This window comes from Octodon degus, unplaced genomic scaffold, assembly GCF_000260255.1.
Source record: "Octodon degus isolate 3935 unplaced genomic scaffold, OctDeg1.0 scaffold00087, whole genome shotgun sequence".
Lineage (NCBI taxonomy): Eukaryota > Metazoa > Chordata > Mammalia > Rodentia > Octodontidae > Octodon > Octodon degus.
Window position 1 is genome coordinate 11368015 of NW_004524663.1, and position 25979 is coordinate 11393993.

The window sequence follows — 25979 nt, forward strand, 5'->3', positions numbered from 1 at the left end:
ACTCAACTATATCCCTGGTCTTTTTTTTTTTTTTTTTTTTTTTTTGCGGAACCGGGGATTGCTCCCCAGCCCCAGCTCCATAACTTGTTTCAGGATATTGGAAATGAAAGAAAGATAATTTTTTATGACATATAACACTGACACCTCAATCTAATGAAAAGAACAAAGGAAAAGCCAGTATCTTTCATATGTGTGATGGAAAATTTCTAACATTAGAAAACATTAGCAAATAAAGTCCCACATACATTAAAGAAACTATAGGTCAGGAATTAGTGGGATATACCATGATAAAAGACACAAGGTTAAAAAATTTTATGATTACAATCACAGATGCTTAAAAAGCCTTTCACAAAATTATCCATTCCTGATTTTAAAAATTCACAAAACTGACAATTGATGAATGCCTGAACACAACATATGCACCTTAGTCTTAGGGGCAGTATCTTACAAATAGGGAAGCACTACAGACATCTACTCTAATAGGAACAAAAAGAAAGGATATTCGGTATATCCGTATCTTCTATACTATGTTAGAATTATTACTAATTCAAACAGTTCTGAGAATATAAAAGAACTTATCATAAATGGCACAGTAGTCAACCCCATCTGAGGTCTTCTCTTCAGGTTAAGAATGGATTTCCAGGGGCCGGGGAGATAGCTCAGTAGAACAAGCACTTGCCTGGCAAGCGCAAAAGCCTGAGTTCAATCCCTGGTTCCACCAGAAAAAAAGAAGGGATTTTCACATTTTTAAGAGTGATTAACAAAAACAAAAGAATGTGTTATAAAGATATATGTGGCAAAACCTAAAACACTTACTATCCAGCCCTTTATAAAAGTTTTACAATTCCTGATACACTTGATGAATCCTACAGTATTAAATATTAAACTAGCTCAAAAAATGAAAGTGAGGTAGCAGGATATAAAAACAAATCTACTGCCCTCAGAACTACAAAAAATAACTGATTGACATATAATATTGACACCTAAATCTGAAAAGACAAAGCCCCAAGTTATAAATAGCAACAAACTCTACATGAAGAAAACTGTTTAATACTCCTAAATGAAAAACAAATTTGAACAAAGGCAAATCACTCAGTTTATGTACAGTATAACTCTCAATTTCTTAAATTTATTATGGTACTCAAAAATTACAAGTAATTTTTTTTGGGGGGGTGTTTGTTTGGCTGGTAGTTTATAGTACTAGGGACTGAGTGCAGGGAGCACAAAGCAAGGGGGGGAGGAGGATGCAGAAAATAACATCTCACTTACCCGTTGCTTCAAAGGTCAACTTTATTGAATCCCAAGGTGTCTGTTCTTTGGATATAAGTCTGAAATGAGCAGGATTTCTTGGAGAAACATCTGGAGCAGGAAGATACCAGTTTTTCCTATTTGGAAAGGTAGCTTCAATATTTAGGATGCCTTATTAGTTGATAGCTATCCATCACAGAAGGGCGTTTAAAATACATGAACACATCTTTGGACAAGAAACAAACTGACAGATATGATAAAGGACACCAACTTCTCTCAGTCCGTCGTGATTGTATAATAAAACCTCAACTTTATAGTAACTAGGTATATAATACCTGTACTACCTACATAATAACTGTAGTACCTATAAAATAACTGTAATACTTAGGTAACAGCATCCCCCAGAAGTATGTTCTCAGAGGTGCAGCCTTTAGATTACTGGATTATAGGGGCACTACAGCACACTTGCTTTTAGCAAGTAGGGTTTGGTCAGAAGAGGGTGATGGCTAGGGGTGGACCTTGAAGGGTGTATCTCCCTTCTTTACTCTTGACTGCCTGGCTGCCAAAACTAAGCTTCCTCTGCACTGAGCCCTTCCATGGCACCCCTCCTGTCCTGAAGCCAGCCAACTATGCACTGAACCCTCTAAAAACATGAGCTTCCTCCTCTAGACTGTGGCTATTGGGTATTTTGTCCCAGCAACAAGGAATTCACTAAAGCACTAGGTGATCTTTATTTCCACTATATATCCTATTTCTCTTCATCCTGTTCTTTGATGCCAAACTATAATAACTTTCCAGAAATAAAATCATTGGAGACTAATGCTTAACTGCTACTATATTTGTAAGGAATGTCACCCTTTCCAAGTGCTCAGTTTCATAGAAGACTTTAAATTTGAAAAAAAAAAAAAAACCTGAGTTAAAATTTCAATACATTGAAGTAGTTCTCTAGTGATGAAAAAATAGTAATAGGATATGACTTGAGGGTTAAGGGTAACAGCTTAAATAAGACAGCTCTAATATGCTAATAGGACTTGACAACAAACTAAAACCCAATTTACATAGAAAAGTAATGAACCAACCTGATCAGAAAGTGCACTGGAAGATACCATGGGAACCCACAAAGGGGTGCATTCTCCTCACAGTGAGCTCGAATGGTGTCATTGATCTCAGGAATGTGAGGTGTTATATGAGACATTCCAGTATAATCAAACCCATTAATCCATACTCCAGAGTCCCTTTTAACTATGTTGCCTTCTAAGTCATGAAATGTTCTAGTCATATGCTGAAAAGAACAAGACTAATGAGAACTTTTCATATACTTTCTATATTCCCAACACAGATTAATAAAGACAGTAAAATATAACCATACCAAGAAATGTAGTTGTGGCCCAATGAAAAAAACAATACTTAGGTTTACTCAGATTATGGCTAGAGATGTATCTTTCTAAACTGGATGACAGATATGTAAATGACTGTCTTATTGTATCTTATTGTATCTACAAATATATTTTCATATTTTAATTTTATATAAAAATTTTGACTCGGTACAGTGATGTACACCTGTAGTCTCAGCTTCAGGAGGTGAAGGCAAGAGGATTAATTGCCCAGGAACTCAAAACCAGCCTTAGCAAAACCTCATCTCAGAAAGAAGCAGGAAAAAAAAAAAACCAACAACTTAAAAGGCATGAATTTTATACCTTTTAGAAAAGGAATTAAATACAGTACATCCTGAACATACACATTCGCAGCCATTTCCCTTTGGTGTGTTACAGGAAGCTAATTCATATGCACAGAAAAACAGGAGTCAAACTCCAGTAGGAGGTAACAAGCTAACAGAATTCTGTCAAAAGCACTACTCTAAAAGAACAGTTTTATTAACCACTTACCAGGCCAACTATTTAAATAAAAGATGACCAAAAAAATCACATTTTCCAGACAATTATATTAAACTTACTCACTACAGCAACTAGTTGAAATAACACCTGCCCAAGCGACCAATGCTCAAGATGGTGTGCAAACAATCGTGCTGCTCTAGTGATACTCACGATACGCTGTTAAAGTGCTTAAAGCAGAAACTAGTTCCAAAAAATTGAATAGAAAAACAAAAAGAGCTGCATATGGCAAGGAGTAGTAAACTGCTATCAGGCCAGATTACTCGCTGATTGTACGGTTTTATTGGAACACGGCCACACACACTGGCTGAGATTTAACCTGCAGCTAATTTTGCTCTATAAAACAGATGAACTGCAATAAAGACTAGGCAACAAGGCCTAAAATGTTTATTAGTTTGCCCTCACAGGAAAATTTGTCAACTCCTGGCACAGGGCCAAAAGAGAACCTCTAAACAAATGAATTTTTTTTTTTTCAGTAAAAATCTAGCTTTTCCTAATCTTACTATCATGATTATAAAAATTAGCATCCCAAGAGAAACCACAGTGAACCTTCTGTTCTTCACAAAAGCTTTGCAAATTATCAAAGGTGCCACATAAAGTATACCAGCGTCTTTCAAGACTATAAGCAAGATGTTTTGGGCCCACTTTCAAAATGTTAGATATTCTTAATTTTCCCAGTTCTTCAATCACCAGGTTATAACTCCTTTGACACAAGCCGTTCACAACCCTTAACACAGATGACTAAAAATGAAGCTGAGGCTTTATATCAGCACTAAAAGAAGAAAATGCTCCAGGAGTTCTGTACCTCATTTTAATAACACCTGTCTGCATTAGCCTATTTTCCTTATCACATCAATGTTACCTGAGCTTTTATGTATTCTTATTTACTTGTTTCTTGAGAACTGAACCCAGGGCCTTTGCACTCAACTATATCCCTGGTCTTTTTTTTTTTTTTAATTTTGAGACTGCCTAAATCAATAAATTACCCTGGCTAGGCTTGAACTTGTAATCCTCCTCCCTCAGCCTTCTAGAGTACTGGGACCACAGGTTTGCATGACCACACCCACCTAGCTAAGCTGCATTTTACTGATATTTTAAAATGTCTCATCTTGTTAAGCTCTTTACTCAGTCTGCAGACATTTATACAATCTATTTTTCGTTTTTTTGGCAGAGCCGAGGATTGAACTCTGGCCCTAGTGCTTGCCAGGGAAGCACTTATTCCACTGAGCCATCTCCCTGGTCCCTTACAATCTGTTTTTCTAAAAACCCATTATCTCCTGCTATTTGCTCTTGTTTTTCCAAACAAGTACAATTTTGTAATTTGAGTACTGTTAAACATTTCTAATTCTGCCTCTTAGAAGAAATATGTTTCTCTAATAAGAATACCCCCTAGTGGTCAGTCCTTTTCCTCGGTCTTTTACACAGGAAAGAATAGAGAACCAAACAGGTCAAGAGCAGAACTTCATTGAGTTTCCTATTTACTACTAAAGATCAAAACACAAGGAAAATTTCCCCTCCTGAATTTCAACTCTCAAAAAATTGCTCTTACCTGAAGAATCATTCTCTTTGGTTTTGGATTAGCAGGACTGGAGCTGTATGGGAAAAAGGTTCCACTGCAAACCAGAAGAAATGTAACTGTACATACCAAAGTTAGAGTTAGTATGGTTTTCTTTGTGCTTCTGGCAAGATAGATGAAGTTCACCTAAAACACAAATATAGAAAAATTACATGTTTACTGGCAGAAAGGTGTTTTATTTTTTTTTTTCTTTTTTAATCTGTAATGGGCATTCTCACTGAGTTTCATCTCTAGCCCTCTTATGTTTTTAATTTGAAACAGTCTCACTGCATTGCCCAGGCAGGAGTGGAACTCATGACCCTCCTGTTTCTACTGTAATGAGTACTGATTACAGCCATGTGTCATGCTTGGCTCAGACAGATGCTTTTTCTAACTTTATTTTGTAAAAGGTATTTTTCAGCAAACAATGAAGAAAGTTTATCAGTATGTGAAAATAAAGCACTAGTTCTAGGGGATTTCCATCACAAGTGAAGTCTAGAAAATCACAGATGCTTCCAACTGGCCAGGATGGTACCTTCTGGCAGGCTGCCAGAAAGCCTCAGGGAACAAAAAAAAACTGAGCACCACATTCTTATGCTCAATCAGCAGAAAGCAGAGAATGTAGACCATGACCAGCCAAGTCATAAACTATTTGATTTCATCAATGGTCTTTGATAGCAAACATTTCACAGCAGGCAGCACTGAATTGCACCAAAAATTAGGGTCCTGAGGGTTTCAATAAATTACCAAACAGGTTAGGCATAGTGGCACACACCTGTAATCCTAACACTCCAGGAGGCTGAGGCAGGACAATTAGCAAGTTCAAGCCCAACCTAGACAACTTAGTGAGAAACTGCCTCAATTAAAAAAAAAAAAAAAGCTGGACATAATGGCACATACCTGTAATCCCAGCACTTTGGTAGGCTACAGCAGGAAGGTTAAAAGTTCAAGCTCTGACTGGGTAACTTAGCAAGGCCATGTCTGAAAAGTAAAAGTTTTAAGAAGGCCTAGGAACATAGCTCTGTATAGAGAAGCTGAGTTCAACCCCCAGTACCAAAAAATGATGATAATTATAATTTTATTTTTTTTAAATTTATTTATGTATGTATGTGTGTGTGTGGCCAGCTCAGCCCACCAGGGGGTGGGGCTGGTTGGCATGTGGTGCTGGGGGATTGAACCGTGGTCCCTGTGCTTTACTAAGCTTGTTCTAAGTAGGTGCTTTAGACCACTGAGTCATCTCACCAGCCCCAATAATTATAAATTTTAAAGTAAAGATAAGAGAGAGCTGAGCAGAATGGCACATGCCTGTATACTCAGCACTCAGGAGGCTGAGGCAGCAAGATTGTTGCAGGTTCGAGACCATCCTGGACTACAAAGTGAGCTCAAGGCCAGCCTGAACTACATAGTGAGACCCTATCTCAAAAAAAAAAAAAAAAAACGGGAGAAGGGATATAGGAGGATGTAGCACAATGCTAAGGCTCTGACTTCAAGCCACAGGCCAGCAAAAAGTGAAAATAAAAACTAAACTACCAAATGCAAGCTTTTTTAATTTAAGCAGATCTGTTTCAATAAAACTCAAATTCCGCTGTTTCTAAGCTGTGCCAAAGACTTGGATTCATATAAATTAGCATTTAGATATCCTTCAGGACTGCCTGTGGACTTAATTTGCATTTGAGGAAAAACTATTACAAATACAATACTGTCCCTTTAGACCATAAGACCAGTGTCAACACAATCAGAACAAGTCTAAGTTTGCCTAGCAGAAGTTAATGTCTTAATCTCAAGACTGACTTCCACAAAACACTAAATATTACTTAACTTTTTATCTGTAACCAGATCACTAAATTAAAAATGGAAGAAGATTCACAAGACTTTTGGGTGAGCCAGGCATTTCCTTCAGGGTCTGAAATGATCTAAAGAAAGCCATTTTGAGAAACAGTGATCTAACCCTAGAGCCTACTTTCTCTTTCTTTACCTAATAGTCCACCACCTACCACCTAGGTTCAGTAGGTAAAAAATAACATGAGAGGTCAGGGAGATGGCTCAGTGGAATAAGCACTTCCCTAGCAAGCGCAAGGGCCTGAGTTCAATCCTCGGTTCTACAAAACAATAAAGTAACATGAATGCAAGAACACTTTTATCAAGAAGAAAATGAAAGGTTATGCAAATAGAATCTACTAAGCCAAGTGAAAGGATTTTCCTATCTAAAGTGTTCCAGTAGTCAATCAGGGATAATCTCCAACAAAACAGCATTCTCAGGTGAAAAAGCTTGTTGGTTCACTGTAATTAAAGAAATAGGACAAAATGCCCAGGACTTAAAACAGTAAGTTAGCAAAAGAAAATTAGTAACCCTGTCTGCCCTTCTACCTCCTAAGGGTCACAAGTCTACCTCCTAAGTTTCCCATCTACTGGAAAGTCTGTAAGTTTAGGAAAAAACAATCTTTTAGTTAAAAAGAAAAAACCTCACTGTCATAATGCTATGGTTTTTGTCATTCTCAAGCCAGGTACTCCCAAAGTTGTCATAAAATCTCACTGTAAGCTATCACTTCAATAGTCAAGGTCCGTCTTCTCTACTACAGGAGGTTCATCTAATGCCTCTTCCACTTCTGGATGAGCTTTCTTTGCTAACAGTGATAAACAGAATGGCAATCAGAGAACAAAGGGGAAGAAAGGACCCACCTTCCCAATTCTACTTCTGCCCTCATATTGTAGTTGAGGGATGTTTTATTTTTGTTTTGAGACTGGGTATTCACCTCTATCACCAGCCCTTTTTTATTCTGAGATAGGATCTTTAAAAGTTACTAAGCTGTCCAGATTGGGCTCAAGCTTGTGATTCTCTTGCCTCAGCCTCCGAGGATGCCAGGATTACAGGAATGTACCACCACACCCTGCTTCTTCAGGTAAATAACAAGTGCAAAGTAAAATGAAAAGAAGCACAAAGAGGAATAAAATGTCCAGTAGTATGATGTTGACCCTCTGGCCAAGTCTCCTCTGGGGATGGGGGACACCAAGGACCAGCCAGAGGGCCTGGCATGTATGTGCTGGATACTCACTCACTCTTACACTGAACTATGTCTCCAGCCATTTCACTTTTTTTACTTGAAGACAAAGTCTCACTAAACTGCCCAGGTTGGAATCAAACTTGCACTCCTCCAATCGTTAGCCTCCCTTAGCTGGTGTTACTGGAATGTGCCACCGTGCCCAGCTAACTCTCTTCCTTCTAATCCCACTCCTATCAGCAGTCCCACTGTAGCACTGTCAGATCAGTATAATCATGACAACCCAGCAAAGGGAAATGCAGGAAACCTGTCAACTGGTAACGTCACAGAAATTTAACTGCTTCATAAAAAAATATATTTACTCTATCCCCATGGAATGAAAGAAAAGCTCTCTGAGTGAGCACAGTAGTTTTAAACTTTCCATTACCTAAGGAGAACAGTTTTACTCTGCTAATTAAGCACTACCTTTAACATTACTACACATAAATAAGAATACAAAGAGCCTGCGTTCTCTAGAAGAACCTTATCTAAAACCCTGACTGGGGTTCATCTTAAATTGAGTGTCACTATCTTGTCTGCCCTCTAGAGTTTCCCAAGGGGAAAACAAGGACTGCAAAGTTTTTCCCTACTAGGGCAGAAAACTGACAACAGCAATTGAAGACTGACAAGGACAGTGATACGCATTATTACTTGCTAACTGAAGGCATGTCTGGGTTTCATAATTGTGTATCACCCAAGAAGACAGATGCAATTAATGAATTTTGACATACCAGCAATGATGTAAAAATTTTAAGATGCCTCATCAAAATTAGCTTTCCTTCCCCAGCTCTAATGTATTTATTAATATTTACCTCTAACAAACATATTCAGGAACGAGTCTAAAGAATCATCTGAAGGGAATCTTCAACAATTCTCATCTAGTGTGCATTCTACAAATTCACATTCAGATAGTTTGAAAAGCTACTTGAAAAGGGTTTTGATGAGAGGATTTAAGTTTTTTGTTTTTTGTATTTTAGGGAAGGGTCTACAGGGTGTTCAGGGTCTCACTACTACATCAGACTCACAGTGATCCGCCTGTTTACAGACTTCCAAGAGCTGGGATTACAGGTGCACACCACCATGCCCAGTCTCAGTTGCTGTCTCAGCATGCCCTGGGGGCAGGGCCAGCACCACAGACCCAGAGATCGCACCCCCTGGCTCCTGAACCTGCTTGCAGGCGCTTTAACCTGCTGAGCTATTTCACCAGCCCTCTAATGAGAGGATTTGGGAGAAAGAGGAGGCAAAAATTAAAATCACAAGAACAACAGAAATGCATCCTTACCATAACAGGCCCACAAGATGCACAACCATTCACCATTTTTTTTCTTCAGACTTTCTCAAAATACAAGCAACATTATTTCACAGGCTCTGGTACTGCTAACCTCATCATATATTTATATTTTAAAAAGCAAAATGTTTTTTCTTACAAAATAGGAAGAGAGAATCATTGCACAACCGGCCAAAATGGACGCCAGCACAGCATCAGGTGGGATTTCTGAACCGCTTCTCCCAAGGATAGGAGTGAACATCTCAAATACAGCCCAGATGAGGTACAATGCATAAAGATAAGGAACAGACATCCCCAAAAGGTAAAGGATGATAAATTTTCCTTGGACACCTAAAAGAAAGAAAGAAAACCATCTATGAAACATTACCCTGAGATTGCAGATATTTATAGTGATGGGTCTTGGCAACTAACAGAGATTAGGTTAGATGGGATACTTGCCCTTCAATGTGTGTTATCTAGTGAAATAACATAATTTCATGCAGAGAGGATAAAATAAAATGTACCAGTAATATATTAGTATATGTTCATAAACATGAGAAAGAAATGGGCTATAGGCGAAGATAACAATGTGCATGGTATGAAAATCTAAGGTTTGGATACAGTGGCCCACTCCTGCAGTTGCAGCTACTCAGAAGACTTAGTTGGGGGGATTACAAGTTCAACACCAGCCTGAGAAACATGGTGAGACCCCATCTCAAAAATAAAAAAGCAGGGGCTGGAGAGATGGCGCAGTGGTCTAAAGCACCTACTTGAATCAAGCTTGGCGAAGCACAGGGACCACGGTTCGATCCCCAGCACCACATGCCAGCCAGCCCCGCCCCCTGGTGGGCTGAGCTGGCCACACACACACACACAATAAATAAATGTAATAAATAAAAATAAATAAATATTTAAAAAAAAATAAATAAATAAAAAATAAAAAAAATAAAAAAGCAGGGCTGAAGAGATAGCTTGACAGCAGTGTAAGCACCTGCCTGGCAAGTGTAAGGTCCCAAGTTCAATCCCTGGTAGTGCACACCAAACCAGCCCTCGAACCGGGCATGGTGGTGCACACCTATAACCCTCCTAAGACAGGAGGATCACTATGAGTCTGAAATGGGTAGTGAAACCCTGTATCAAATAAATAAAAAGAAATTTTAAAAGCACTTAGGAGGCCGAGGCAGGAGGATTGCTGTTTGAGGCCAGCCTGGACTACATATTAAGTTTGAGGCCATCCTGAACCACACAACAAGACCCTGCCTCAACACAACAATAACAAACTATAATAATAATTATCATCAGTATTTGGAAAGGCTACACAATAAAACGAAGTCACTGAAAGCCCACTATATTTTAAAGTATTTTTCATCTTTATCAAAACTAATTTCCTACCATGCTCCTTGTGCATGCAGAGCTTTGTGAGCAAAGGAAATGCCACCCAGATAGCGCTAATGAACGCTGAGCAAAGTCCTTGATAAGTGAACATGACAAGAAAACTACAATGCACAAACAGTGAGATGTCAAAAAATACTTCTCCCAGATACTGGTCACTGGCATTCTGAAAGAAAGGAAAATAAACAGTCTCATTTACAGGTCATTCATACGTGAGCTACATCTCATTTTGACAGAGTCTGTGCTTTAAACAGACGAAGTTAACACAAACTTCGTCCTACACAGCAAATTCAAAATGACTGCACAGGAAGAATAATTTCACAAGATGGAAGGAAAGCTGTATCTAATCTGTGCTTTACTCTCAAGGGCTAAAAGTAACCTTTGGAAATATTCCACATTTATACTGCTATCACCATAACAATGTGACAGCATTCTCTAATACTCAATATAAATCATTTAGAACCATTCTTCTTCCCACTTTTTCCCTTGCAATGTGCTATCAAAATCTGCATCAACAAATATACAGGTAAGAGAAAAACTGAAGACTCTAAGCACAACATTCCTTTAAGCAACAAGTATTTTCTCTGTGTTAATGCTGTGTATCGGATACTGCATAAACAAAGGAATACATGTTGAATGAGACAGTCCCTGCCCTGCTGAAGCTTGACAGTCCAGTGGAGAACAGCAGTACTCAAAGATAAGAACTATGAGTCAGGCATGGGCTGGCAGATACAAGCACACGTTACCCAGAGAGTGCAGCAAGCGTAGCAGAGTGCGAGTGGTGCTATCACCCCATCCTCAGCACTATTTACAGCACAGCTTTAGACCCTCATCTGCATTCTGCAGCACAATGCTCAGAATAAGGAACATTCCAGCAAATTAACAGTTATGGGAGTGTTTTCCATAAACACATTGAACAATCTCTAATAACTAAAAAAACTAAATACAATTAGAGACTAAATACAATCCTACTTGACTTAGTCCTTGAAAGCAGAAAAAAAAAAAAAAAATGTCTGTTACTTACCAGGTAATAAAATCTTTTTGCAAGAGTATGTATGAAAATGATTTTGGCAGCAGCTGCTGTTCCATACAGACAAATGGAGACATAGAAGTGGTTGTACCACGAGAGAGACTGTCCGATAAGAGAGACGAACACAGCTAGGATGAGAACCGTAACAAGGCTGGTGAACCAGCTAATGAAGGTTATACCAAGTCCACACAAGAAGTCCTTCGTGTAGTTAACAGCTAATGAGAAAAGAAAAAGCTGGAAGTCAAGATATCCATCAAACCCATTATACAAACAGTAGAGTTAAAGAGGAAAATGTTGAAAAATTCACTGCTATTGTTGAAAAGTACTGGAATGACGTAGGTTGGAGATCAGTATGTAAGGAATACTTATTGAGTGAGCAAGTAGTTTTCATCAACTTTGGAATATTAAAAAAAATTGGAATACTTAATGTAACAAAATATTTGCAAGGATGGGAGGCAAAGTTTCATATAAAATTTTGCTAAAAGAAGCAAACAGGAAAATGCAGACAAGGAAAAATTAGCTAGTGATAATTATTTAAATTAGTTCTGAGGGCTGGTGAGATGGCTCAGTGGTCTAAGGCACCTACTTAGAACAAGCTTAGCAAAGCACAGGGACCTCGGTTCAATCCCCCAGCACCACATGCCAGCCAGCCCCGCCCCCTGGTGGGCTGAGCTGGCCACACACACACACACAATAAATAAATAAATAAATAAATAAACAAACAAATAAATAAAATTTTAAATAAATAAATTAGTTCTGAATGTTTTATTTTGTAACAGAACATGACAAAGAGTGTAAAACTTGTCAAGGAGAAACATTTCAACCAATTTAAAAGCAGTTCATTCATACCTCAAAACAGTGTACTACTTATCTATAAAGCACAGAAGATTTTTTTGTTGTTGTTTGAAATAGGGTCTCTCTATTTAGTTCAGACAACTCACTAGGTAGCCTCAGCTACTCTTGAGCTCACAGAGATCCTCCTGCCTCAGCCTCAAGTGCTGAGATTACAGGCATGTGCCACCATGCTCAGCAGGAAAGACCTTTTAATAGAAGTTTTCATTAAACATCAGTCTATACAAACAATCTTTCATTGTTTCCTATGTTATTTCTATGAAGTTCATAAAAATTGTCTACTCACAAAGCCTACAAGTATAAGAGCTTATCAACCTAATAGTTAAGAATTTTTTTACAATATAAATCAAGTATTATTTTCTCAAGATTCTTAACTACCTGGGAGGATACAGGAATGCTGACTAAAGATCTTCAGTGAGACCTACAGCTGCCAGCACAGCTTTAGAGGAAAATACTTACACTTAGGTTTGGGCTGCAACAGTTTTCTGCCCAGGTACAAAACAGCAGCCATCCCAACCATGCTGTTTATTATTAAGCCAACACGATAGGGGTAAGCAATGACAAACAAGCCAAGCACATCAAAGAAGACCATCTTTCCATGTCGATATTCAGAGGAAAAAGTCAGTATATCCGATGTAGCTAAGTATTTCAGAACTGCTAAAATGTTGTCACCTATTAGTAAAGGAAGATAACAATGTTGAGTAAGTTATTTGAATGTGATCTACATGTAGAACTAAACAAATCAAAAACAAACCACCTACTATTTGAGTAAACAAACAGTGGGGTAGGATATGAATAAGCAAAGCTTCCTGCTGTTCCTGTTTCCCTCTATTTCTGAAGATACTATTTCACTCTAATCCAGCAACTACTCGCAGACAGCCTCCTAGAAACACATCCTTCTCATACTGTGTTCTAGCTTGGAACATCCTCTTTTCTCCACACACCAAATCCAACCAAATCTTTAAGGATGAATAACAGACTGGCTTCTCCTGATTTTTCCAAAACTCTCTGGAAAGCACTTTAACTCCCTGTCATGAAGTTCTCACCTGCTCCCACACTACCCAACCATAAATCCATGAAACTGTTTTCCTTGATGTGTCCTACTACTACCTCCAATTTACAGTGTTGACTGTAAATTACTGTGCAGCAATCTTACCATGAACCTGGGTGACTCCCTTTCTAAATCCTCATGGTAACTGTGTACGTTCTAAACTACTAAACTACAGAGAACTAAAATTTAAGCCTTCATCGATCAAACCCCAAATCCCTAACTCATTCTACCACAAAGCACTTTTCTAATGCACTGGCTGCAAAACACACATATTTAGGTTATACCTAATATTTCATTTTACAGTATAAAATTCAAACTTGAAATACCAACCTGCTCTCTGAATGGAATCTGTTGAAATTCTGTCTGCTGTGTCATACTTGGTGTGATAAATGTATCCATTCTCAATAAAAGCTAAGTCTATTCCTAAAACACAGGGAAAAAAAGTAATTTTGCTTTGAAGAACAACCTTGCTTTAGGCCTATTCAGTGGTCCCTTGGTTCAAGAACTTGATTCTTTCCATGATTCTGGTTGCAAACCAACATGGTTCAGAACTGAATCAAATTAATTGGTTCAGTTCAACATTAACCTTATGGGGAAATTTTGTTTGATTCTCATTCAGCTGGGTTTATGATCAGAATCATAGAAAAATTGAGTTTGTGAGCAAAGGTACCACTGTATTAAATTCTTAAAAAGATAAAACGTCAGAGAAGTAGGATGACTGCTTTGTCATATTTATAAATGAATGACAAATTGTCTTCCATATTCTTACAAAACCTATAGTCAAGGTACTTAATTCAACACATAATAATTAAGAGGGTACAACATTCCACAGGGAGACATAATACATCAAAGCAATGCGTTTATGTGTTCATCTTTGCCATCCAGGGCTGGAGAGTATAGCTCACTGGTACAGCCCTTGATTAGCATATATACATAAGGTCCTAGGTTCCACTCCCAGTGACACACAAAAAAAACTTCACCACCTATATCTTTGTCAAGCCAGAGCCAAATCTGAGCTTCACCAAAGCCAGTAATTGCAAACCTATAGCACATGTCGTTGTATTTTTAAGACAAAAGATGTTAATGTAGATTTTCTAAACTATAACCTCAGAATTCAGGTATATTTACAATGTTGGCATGCTGCAATAATCAGTGGGTTTTAGGTTGGAATTTGGCACTCATTCTATAAAAGGCCATCACTGACCTGCATTATACACAGCACCAAAGGAGGGAGCATGCAAAACAACAGGGCAAGTCAAAGACCCCCAAACAGATTATGTTATCATCTTTTGGGAATAAAGTATTAAGCTGTTCTCTCTTCTGGCACTTTACAGGATAGGAAGATACAGAGGAGGCAAACATTTACATTAGCATGGAGTTTAAAAGAGGAAAAGAAATCTAGAAGAGCCAGAGATGGGGAGATGGCTCAGTAGAATAAGCGCCTTTTTTTTTTTTTTTTTTCCGGTACTGGGAATTGAACTCAGGACCTTGTGCTTGCCAGGCAAGTGCTTATTCTACTGAGCTATCTCCCCAGACCATAAGCGCTTTTTTGGCAAGTGTAAGGGCCTGAGTTCAAACCCTGGTTCCACCAAAAAGAAAAGAATGTATTCTCAGGGCCGGCCACATAGCTCAGCAGATTAAAGTGTCAGTTTAGGCAGACGCAAGAACCAGGGTTCGATCCCTGGCATGCTGTGCTGGCCCCACCCCCAGGGGCACCCTGACATGACATTTTGAGTGTGATAGTACACACCTGTAATCCCAGTGCCTGGGAAGCTGAAAACAGGAGGATCACTATGAGTCCAACCTGTGTAGTGAGACCCTGTAGAATCTGTACTAAATACATTTAAAAAAAAAAAAATTGTATTCTCAGCAAATGCTGTTTACTCACAAACTTTCCAGTAGTGAAGGCCACTTCTGATAAATCAACATTGTGCAATGACCTATAACCACTGATAAAATACCTGGGATGTTACCAAAATCTCTGTAGATACGGAAGTCAGTTTCTGAAGGAATGATTCCACTCTGAAAAACCTCCTGACCCACCACAGAAGCAAAAGGATGTTTAGCTGCTGAAACATAAGCTTGAATCAACCAAGGATTTTCAGGACCTGAAATGAAACATGACAACACAAAGTTAACATCATAATTTTTTTAACATACACTAATTTTTTTTTTTCCTTTTTTGGTGGTCATGCTGGAACCCAGGGCCCAGCACATGCTAAACAGGTACTTTAGAACTGGGCTATATCCCCAATCCCAGCATTTTTTTTTTTTTTTTTTGATGTACCAAAAAAAAGTACTAATAGTGGTGAGTTTTGGAGATGCAGTTAAAACTAATTTCTTAATCCCTTCTATATTTTTCAACATTTTTCATATATGTGTATAATTTAGAATGAAAAATAACATTACAAAGATAAAATTAAATAATAACAGCAACTACAAAAAGTTTAAATCCAAAAACAAAACAAGGGGCTGGGGAGATAGTTCAGTGGTCTAAGCACCTGCCTGACAAGTACAAGAACCCAAGTTCAATCCCCAGTACCGCATACCGTGCTAGCCCCAGAACAAGGTATGGTGGCATGCGACTATAATCCCAGAGCTGGAGAGGATGAAACAGGAGGATCACTACAAGTCCAAGCTGCATAGTATCAATAAATTAGAAAAAAAATCTGTAAGTCTATCATTCTAAGATAAGTTACTGTCAATTTCATGTCTTCAATTTTCTCATAAAAGATCACATGTACACATGGCTACAGTGAAAACACTGCACACTGCTCAAATTTAACATTAGATTAACTGTATTTTCCTATGCTGGTAGATATAACAGTCATTTTAAAAACATTTTGCTGAATATACCATTAAATTCTTTACTATAATTTATAACTTATAATAATTTTGTATTTGTATCTTTATACACATGCAGCTTTTCTTCAAAACTGAAAGTTTCTTCTTTAGAACCATCGGTAAAATTTCACTAGTGTTCCAAATTATTTTTGAAAAGAATTATACTCTTCCTACACTTGCCACATAACTTGTGATGCCACCCTATTGAATCAATAAATATTCTGTCCAAAATAATGAGCTGCAGGTGTTGTAGTCAGGGTTCACAAGGGAAACAATACAGGACACATATTTTATAAATTATTGTATAATATTCACCCAAAGAGTCAAATCCAAAAGTATGTGGAAGATCTGTCCACTCAGTAGAGACCTAAAGAATCCATCTGAGGGCCTGGATGCCATGGCAATGTCCTCCATGAGTCCAGCTGGAAGCCTAGAGCCCACCACAATGTCTCATGCAAGTCTCTATCAAGGATCTGCCCTTGGAAGGCAAAAAGGTCAATAGAAGCTAGAAAGTTTGCACCAGTACGATGAAGGAGCTGTGCCAGAAGGCTGAGGGATCCGCACTGCAGCCAGGAAGTGACACTCAAGATAAGGATCAGAGCTCACCAGAAAAGAACCACAGCCATCCTCAGCTACAGCAAGGACCAAAGCTTCTCTGATGATAAGAACACTGAGTTCCTCTTGGGAAAACCTGCATGACAAGCTTCTCTAGGAAAATCAACAGCACCATCTCTTTCCCTCCAGTTTTCTTTCTTATACTGTTGGCAACAATCTTCAGGTGGGTCTTCCACACCCAGTACTATGCTGATTCAGCTCTGCTGGGTGTTACAAACTGACCATTAGCTAATCCACTACAACACGTTCAGCCAAAGACTTGCACGAGCCATTGCACTGTGAGCAGGAACGATGTGACCTTCAACTCAGCAGACTTTTAAAAGCCTTTCCTTACTTCTCCTTAACTTTGGCTTTGAAGTCAACAATCCCTGATAGGGGTTCTCCTTCATCCCAGATTCCAGAATGAACTGGACATCTAGAACATGATAAGCATGGATTATGACAGCAAGTATTTAGGAACCAAAATATGATCCAGGCAAAAAATAAGCCCGGAGCTGGCCAGATAGCTCAGTGGATTAAAGCACCTGCTTAGGCAGACACAGGGACTGGGGGTTCTGTCCCCGGCCTGCTGTGCTGGCCCCACCCCTGGGGCGCACTTGAGGTGGTGACTGAAACTGGGCATGGTGGCACATGCCTATAATCTCAGAACTTGGGAGGCTCAAAACAGGGGTATCACTACGAGTCCAATCTGTGTAATGAGACCCTATAGACACTGTACTAAATAAAAAAATAAAAAAAAAAAAGCCTGACTTTTTAGGATTGTATATTATAGCAAAAATCTGCCATAAATTGACTAATGCAACAGATCAAGAAATTGCAGGAACCACTAAGAAGAATATATGCAGTGTATTATTTGTTGAAACTGTACTTTCGATTTGATTTGAAACTGTCTCATTGCTATATGTTTATCAATAAAACTTTAAAAAAAAAAAAAAAAAAAAAATTGCAGGGAAGGGGCTGGGGAGATGGCTCAGTGAAATAAGTGCTTCTCTGGTGAGTGCAAGGGCCTGAGTTCAATCCCCAGTTCCACAAAAAAAAAAAAAAAAAAAAATGCAAAAAGAAACTGCACTTCTGGGGATCTAGGAATATCATTTTTATAACTTTAAAAACAAATTATCAAACTGCTTTCCTACATTAAAAAGAAAAAGATCAAAAATGCAGAGAAGGAGCATTATAGCAATAAACAAGAGATTCAAATACTGGAAGTTAAGAACCACAGACTTTCTTATTTCCAGTACTAGGTTATGGAGCCCAGGCCTCACTCATGATGAGCAAGCTCTTTCCACTAAGCTACATCCCCAACCCTTAGGTACAGATTTAAAGTATTATGATTAATAGATTAAAAAGCACAGAAAGAAAAGGGGATGAAATATACAGAAATGTAAGAGATACGTAAGACAATGGAAAGGTCTAACATAAGATTAAATACAGTCCCAGAGAAAAGGAGTCAGAATGTAGCAAAAGCAATGTTTAAAAGAGTAATGAAGGGCTGGGGAGATGGCTCGGTGAAGTAAGAGCTTCCCTGGCAAGCGCAAGGGCCTGAGTTCAATCCCTGGTGCCGCCAAAAAAAAAAAAAAAGATAAAAGAGTAATGATAACAGAACTCGTACACGATGAAATGCGTGAAACACTGTGAGTATACACAGGAAAGAAAAAATGTAAGTCTCCCTTCTACTACAGTTCCAGCAATTAAGATGACTGAGTGATGAAGCTAGAAACCCCTGTATGTGGAAAACAGTAAAAATAATAAGGCATAAATTATCAATAATTGCTAAAACTAAGATCAAAGTTTGGTGGGAATAGGACAGCTACATAATTTCAAAGAAATTATTACAACAGAGAAAACAACTTGCATGAAATGAAAAATAGTGGAAAAACCTGACAAATACCTTTAAAAACAAAAAATTAGTATCTGTAATAAATACAAAGTACGCATGGTGGCCCATGCATGCAGTCCCAGCATCCTAGGAGGCTAAGGAGTACTGCAAACCTGAGCCTAGTCCAGACACTGTAATGACTTGGTGAGACTGTACGTCAAATTAACACACACACACACACACACACAACTACTGATGCAGTTTGGTGCAAAGACCCTGGAGTTAAGCACCCAGTATCTGCCTCCTGATATGTTACACTGAGGAAGACAAAAATACTAACAGAGAAAAAAAAAAAAATGATAGTGGGGAAATGTATGTTATGCATTACTATTACTGTAATAAGATATAAGTAATTGAAATTATATTTTTAAAGCATGATTGAAGGTGAAACTCTTAAAGACAGTGGTAAAGGCAAGGAGTAAAACCACAACTGCACAGCAACTACCACAAAGAATCAACAACTGGGATCTCATTAAAACCTGCACAAGACCAATCACCAACAGCATGAAGAGACAACCCATAATGAGGGAAAAAAGGTTTGCCAGATGTGTGCCTCAGAAAAAAGATTACTACTGAGAACATATAAAGAACTAAAAAAAAAAAAAAAAAAAATCAGACCTCCCAAATTTAAAGACCTAATCCAAAAATGGGAATAGAAGATGATCAGGCACTTACAGCAAATAAACATATGAAAAAAAGTTCAACATCATTGGTCATTCAAGAGATGAACATAAAAAAAGAGATTCCATCTCACCCCAGAAAAAATGGCTATCATTAAGAAATCAACTGATAACATATGCTGGGGGCTATGGGGATAAAGGAACCCTTCTTCACTATTGGTGGGTGTGTACCTGGTGCACGACTGAGAAAAATCAGTGTAGAGATTCCTCAAAAAACCAGGAGTAGAAGTTCCATTTGACATAGCTATTACCCTCCTCCTGGTTATCTTCACAAAGGAATTAAACATGGTGTATCATAGTGATATATGCTCTCCCATGTTTCTAGTGGCAAGGCTGACAATAGCCAAATCTCAGAACCCAGGTACCCAACTGGTGAATGGATAAAGACGATGTGATTTTTTTTTATACAGTGGAGTACTACTCTGCCATAAAGGATGTGCTCCAGACATTTCTAGGAAAATGGATGCACCTTGAGGCCATACTCTTAAGTGAAATAAATCAGACATAATATGTAAATGCCACAATCTCTGGTGTGAGAAACTGGAAGTGTAAATAAGGACTAAGCTGTATAATAAGTTTTGTAGAAAAGGAAGAAAATGTACAATGGAATGGGGAGGGGAACAAAGGGAGAGGTGAGAGGGAAAGAAAAGAAAATAGAGAAGAAATCATGGAAACAAAGCTTTGTTGTTTGTTTGTTTGTTTGTTTGGGGTTTTTTTGGCGGAACCAGGGATTGAACACAGGCCCTTGCACTTGCCAGTGAAGTGCTTATTCCACTGAACCATCTCCCCGGCCCCCAAAAACAAAGCTTTGTAAAGGGGAAAGGGAAGAGTGGATAAAGAAGTGAGGAGGTACGAATTCTCTATGATGAATGTGATCATTATGTGTAGCTGAAATGCACCAATAAAAATCTGATTTAAAACATAAAGTATGACTAAAACCATACTAAAGCTGGAAGCATTGGTGCACTATCTATAGTTGCAGTAATTCAGAAGGCTGAGGCAGGAGGACCCCAAGTTTCAGGTCAGCCTGGTCAATTTATCAAAACCTGTTTCAAAATAAAAAATGGGAAAAAAAGAAAAAAAAAAATAGGGCTGGGGACATAGCTCAGCAGTTCAACCTCTGGCATCTTAAAAATATAAAGCCATACTAAGGTCAGACATGGTCACACACAACTATAATCCAAGCTATTCACTAAACTGCGACACGAATACTCCCAAGTGCAAGGCTAGCCCAGGGAACGTTAGGGAGACTGCCTTAAAATAAAAAAGCCAGGCATGATGGCGCATGCCTATGATCCAGACACAACTCCATGAACCCCAACAGAATGAATCCACCAGGTAAGGCAAGTTATTAAAAAAGAGGAGGAAAAAAACATCAGGAAAATAAAATGACAAGTATAAGTCAATACATATCAGTTATAACTACCAATGTAAATGGTCTCCACTTACCAATCAAAAGAAATAGACTGACAGAATGATCAAGAACCAAGATCCAACAATATGCTGCACACAAAAACAACATTAAAAAAAAAAAAATCATAGCCTGAAAGCCAAAAGATGGAAAACAATAACCCATGCAACAGGAGACTATAAAAAAGCAGGGCTAGCTATTCTATTTGTAGACCAAGTGGATTTCAGTCCAAGACTGATTAAGAGAGACAAGGATTAGGTCACTACATGCTCGTAAAAGGAACAATCTAAGAGGAAAAGATAACAATCATAAATATATATGCATCAAATACCAGCACAACTAAGCATATAAAACTTTTTTTTTTTTCCAGACAGGATTTCATGGGCCGGAGATATAGCTCAGTGCTACAGCTCCTGGCTAGAAAGTGCAAGATCCTGAGTTCAATTTCCAGTGAGAGAGAGAGACAGAGACAGACACAGACACAGACACAGATAGACAGGACAGACGGATGGACGGACAGAGACAGGGTTTCACTATGGTTCAGGCTGGTCCTGAACTCACTTGATAGCTCACGCTGGCCTCAAACTTGCAACTATTCTCCCACTTCAGCCTCCAGTGCTGGGATTATAGGCATGTGCTACCATGCCCAGCCTAAAACAAGCATTAGCAGACATGAAAAGTCAAATAAACACTAATACAATTATAATGAGGGACCTTAACACATTGTCACAAATAGATTAACTAGACAAAAAAAGGAAATATGAGAACTGAACCAAACTCCTGCGCAAGCGGACTTAGTAGATGTCTACAGTGTTTCACACCACAACATCAGAATCTCCTCAGCTACACATGAAATACTCTACAAAGTAGGCCACATACTAGTTCATAGAACATACTTGAGTAAGTGCAAAGAAACTGAAATTATCCCTTGCATACTATCAGTCCATAATGCAATGGGACTAGAAATCAATGGCAAAGAAGCCACAAAACTTCATAAACACATGGAAATTAAATAACACCCTCCTGAACAACCAGTAGGTCACAGATGAAATTTAAAAAAAAATTAGAGGGCTGGTGAGATGGCTCAGTGGTCTAAAGCACCTACGTAGAACAAGCTTAGCAAAGCCCAGGGACCACGGTTCAATCCCCCAGCACCACATGCCAGCCAGCCCTGCCCCCTGGTGGGCTGAACTGGTCACACACACACACACACACACACACATACACACACACACAAATAAAAATTTTAAAAAATTTTTTAAAAAAAGAAATTAGACAATTTGTACAATTAAATGATAATGTCAATAAAACATACCAGAACTTACAGGATGCAATGAAGGCAGTCTTATGAGAGAAATTTACAGCAGTGAATTATATTAGAAAAACAGAGGGAGCTCAAAATAAAGAGCCTAATGTTGAACCTTAAGGTTCTAGAAAAAGAAATGAAACTCAATCCCAAACTAATACAAGGGAGGAAATTATAAAGCACTAGAGAGGATGAAACTGGAAGATCACTACAGGTCTAAGTTGTGTAGCAAGATCCTGTGCCAAATAAGTAAATTAATAAAAGATTTTTTAAATTTTTCAAAAATTCAATATACATAAAGAGATTTTTAAAAAAGGTATCATATCCAGTGTGGACAATGTAGTTAAAAGTATATATATACTGTGACAGTACAAATATCTTACATGTGTTTTATGTTCTTTGGCATATTAACCTGGCCTTTGATCTGTATATATAATTCACTTTAAAAGGACTGGGGCACAGGCTGGCCAAATAGCTTAGCAGATTAAAGTGCCTGCAAGTGGACTGGGGGTTCAATCCCTGGGCCTGCCATGCTGGTGCCAGCCCCACCCCCAGGGCGCACTGAGACCACAACTGAGACTGGGCCTGGTGGCAAGTGCCTATAATCCCAGCTCTTGGGAGGCTGTAAACAGGCAGATCATTAGGAGTCCAATCTAGAGTGAGACCATGCTACAGACCCTTCCCTAAAAATAATCTAAAAACAAACTGCTAGAACTGGAGAAACCTGAAAATGCATTTTTGAGCAGCTTTATGTCATATTTCTTGAGTATGATAGACTGTAGAAAGGAGCATAGTCCTCTTTTTTTTTTTTTTTAAGTTAATCTTTTTTTTAAAATATCTAGGGCTGGGGGGATGGCTCAGTAGAATAAGTGCTTCCATGGCAAGCACAACGGCCTCAGTTCAATCCCCGGTTCCGAAAAAAAAAAAGTAAGCCAAAAAAAAAAAAAAAATTAAAATATCTATTTATTTATTTTGTGTGTGTGTGGCCAGCTCAGCCCACCAGGGGGCGGGGCTGGCTGGCATGTGGTGCTGGGGGATTGAACCGCGGTCCCTGTGTTTTGCTTAGCTTAGCTTGTTCTAAGTAGGTGCTTTAGACCACTGAGCCATCTCACCAGCCCCTCCTCTTCTTTATTGAAACTGTCAACTCATATTTTTTCTCCTTATAATGTAGTAAATTATATAAATTGATTTTCAATTTTTTTTGGTTTGAGACAGGGTCAGGCCGGCCTCAAACTCACTTTGTAGCTAAAGTTGGCCTCAATCTTGCAGCAGTCCTTCTACCTCAGCCTCCCAAACACTAGGATGCAGGCATGTGCCACAACACCTGGCTTGATTTTCAAATATTAAACCATCTAATTGCTCAAATTGGTTGGAATGTATACTTGTTTGGTATATGTAACTTGCTGGACTCAGTTTGCTTCTATTTTATTTAGGACATACAAAATTAAATCTACCACAAAATACCAGTATCATGGTAACCAACAGGGGTAAAAATGGGAAGGGCCACAAAGGCAACTTTTATTTATACATATATATATTTTTAGTACAGGGTCTACAGGGTCTCACTACAGATTAGACTTGTAGTGATCATCCTGTTTTCAGCCTCCCAAGCACTGGGATTATAGGTGCATACCACCACGTCTAGTCCCAGTGGGCTTGGGGGAGGCGGGGCCAGCACAGCATGCTAGGGAGTCTGCTGAGCTATGTGGCTGGCCCAAAGAAGGCTTCTACCCATCATACTTTGTCTTAATCTGATTAGTGGCTACATTTTTTTTTTTGGCAGAACCGGGGATTGAACTCAGGCCCTTGCGCTTGCCAGGCAAGTGCTTATTCTAGTGGCTACATTATTATAATATTACATTTGTAAAACTTTATTAAGCCAGACACAAGCAGTGAGCTTTTTTGCAATGTAATAAGATACCTAAAGACAATATTTGAAGTTCATTTTATGCACTGTAGTATAAAAAGTACAGTACTTAAAAATTAAGATCCATCAGCAAGAAAGGAAATTTACAGTTTAAAGACCTGCAACCTGGCCTTTAACCTCCTTAGTCTTCTGAAGCACAGAAGAGCTCTAGCCTTGCTCCAGCCTCTCATGGATCATGCACGGAAGATTACAAGCTGTGGACAGGTCAGCTTTGAGTGTAAAAAGAGGAAGAGGGAGACAGATCGGCTCCTGCAATAATCTCCATTATACAAAGCTAAAGGGAGTCCCTTAAATGACAAATTAAAACTTTAAGTGCTATTATTAATCGTAAGAGGTAGGTACCAACAACACTTTGGAGATGAGAAGGATTCTGTGTCTTGTCCAGGGTTCCACATTGAAAAGCACACAATCAACCACTAGAGGTTTTGAAGTTTGAGATTATGCCATTTAATTACAAAATTGGTGCTTAGTTATTCTAACCTGCCTCCTCCAGAAAGGCTTTTATCTTAATTATCCTAAAGAAAAAGATGGGAGGCACACAGACATTATTTTCAATTTGCATTTTCTCCTGCCAATATCTACACCCTGTGATGCTTACAGGGATGTGTATTGTGTGCTTTTTTTTTTTTTTTTTGGGGGGGGGGGGGTAAATTTCTGCTTAAAAGGGCCGACCAGACAGCTAGCTGAAAAACAGAAGAATCACTAGAAGTCCAATCTGTGTAGTGAGACCCTGTAGACCTTGTACTAAATACATAAATAAATAAATAAAAATTAAAAAATCTCTATTTAAAGAACGAGTCCCAGGGGCTGGTGAGATGGCTCAGTGGTCTAAAGCACCTACTTAGAACAAGCTTGGCAAAGCACAGGGACCGCGGTTCAATCCCCCAGCACCACATGCCAGCCAGCCCCACCCCCAGGTGGGCTGAGCTGGCCACACACACACACACACACACACACACACTAAATAAATGTAAAAAAATAAAAAAATAAAAATAAAGAACGAGTCCCAGCTTTCTTCCTATAAAGCGCACAGGCACATGTGGTACTGGGGAAGGCCAAACCTCCACTGTTCTCCTTACTGCTGACTTTGGAAAGTGGCATCAACATTCACAAGAAACAAAACAGGGGAATTAATAAAAGAGGAGACAAAAAGTGGCAAGTATTATTATCAAAGGCAAATAACATGAGACCTGAAAACTGATCACTGAATTTGCCAATGCGACTTTTCCAAGAGCAGTTTTGGTAGAGAGGCAACTGGTCAAGAACAGAACCAATATCTGGCATGGTATGCACACCTGTAATCCCAGCACTCAGGAGGCTGAAGGAGGGAGTTTGTTGTGAGTTCAAGGTCAGCCTGGGCCACATAATAAATTCAAAGCCACCCTAAACTGCATAGCAAGACCTTGTCTCAAAAAAGAGAAACAAAGGCACTAGAGACTACAGCATAGGCTATTCTTCTAAGAAATTTTGCAATGAAGTCAGAGGAGTAAGGCAGTAGTTGGGGTTACAGGAAAAAGTGATTTTCTTTATGGTAAGAGAAAAGATGTTTCTATGGAGAAGGAAAAATTAATGACAGGTGACAAAATAGAATTTAAATCACCACTATATAGCCAGTCTCCTACTTTCCGATCTTAAAAATATGCTCAGTGATTTACTCAATAAGGCCAGGATGACTATGTAATACTTAGATTATATATCCATGTCAGCTGTGTCAGTAAGAAAATGTCAGAAGTTAGAGTCATTGTAATGAAGAATCTGCACATTTTAAAAATATATACTGCCAAAAATAACCTACATTTTTAGCACTGGTTTATGAAAACACTTATTTCTCTATACTAACCAGCTCCAATCTTATCATTTTACTCATCTTTTGCCAACATAATATTTTAAAAATTATAAGTTAGGGGCTGGTGAGATGGCTCAGTGGTCTAAAGCACCTACTTAGAACAAGCTTAGCAAAGCACAGGGACCGCGGTTCAATCTCCCAGCACCACA

The 25979-nt window shown here is 38.6% G+C and overlaps 1 protein-coding gene across 1 annotated transcript in view; it reads right to left on the bottom strand.

Annotated features, from left to right (window-relative positions):
- Ermp1 (endoplasmic reticulum metallopeptidase 1) overlaps nt 1-25979 on the bottom strand; it is a 43813-nt gene that overhangs the window by 3000 nt on the left and 14834 nt on the right. The window contains exons 6-14 of the mRNA XM_023721939.1: nt 15287-15433; nt 13656-13748; nt 12734-12946; nt 11417-11637; nt 10393-10558; nt 9161-9351; nt 4690-4842; nt 2328-2530; nt 1270-1385 (exon numbers count right to left, since the gene is read on the bottom strand). Coding sequence (XP_023577707.1) covers nt 1270-1385; nt 2328-2530; nt 4690-4842; nt 9161-9351; nt 10393-10558; nt 11417-11637; nt 12734-12946; nt 13656-13748; nt 15287-15433 — 1503 coding nt within the window. The remainder of the gene's footprint in view (nt 1-1269; nt 1386-2327; nt 2531-4689; nt 4843-9160; nt 9352-10392; nt 10559-11416; nt 11638-12733; nt 12947-13655; nt 13749-15286; nt 15434-25979) is intronic.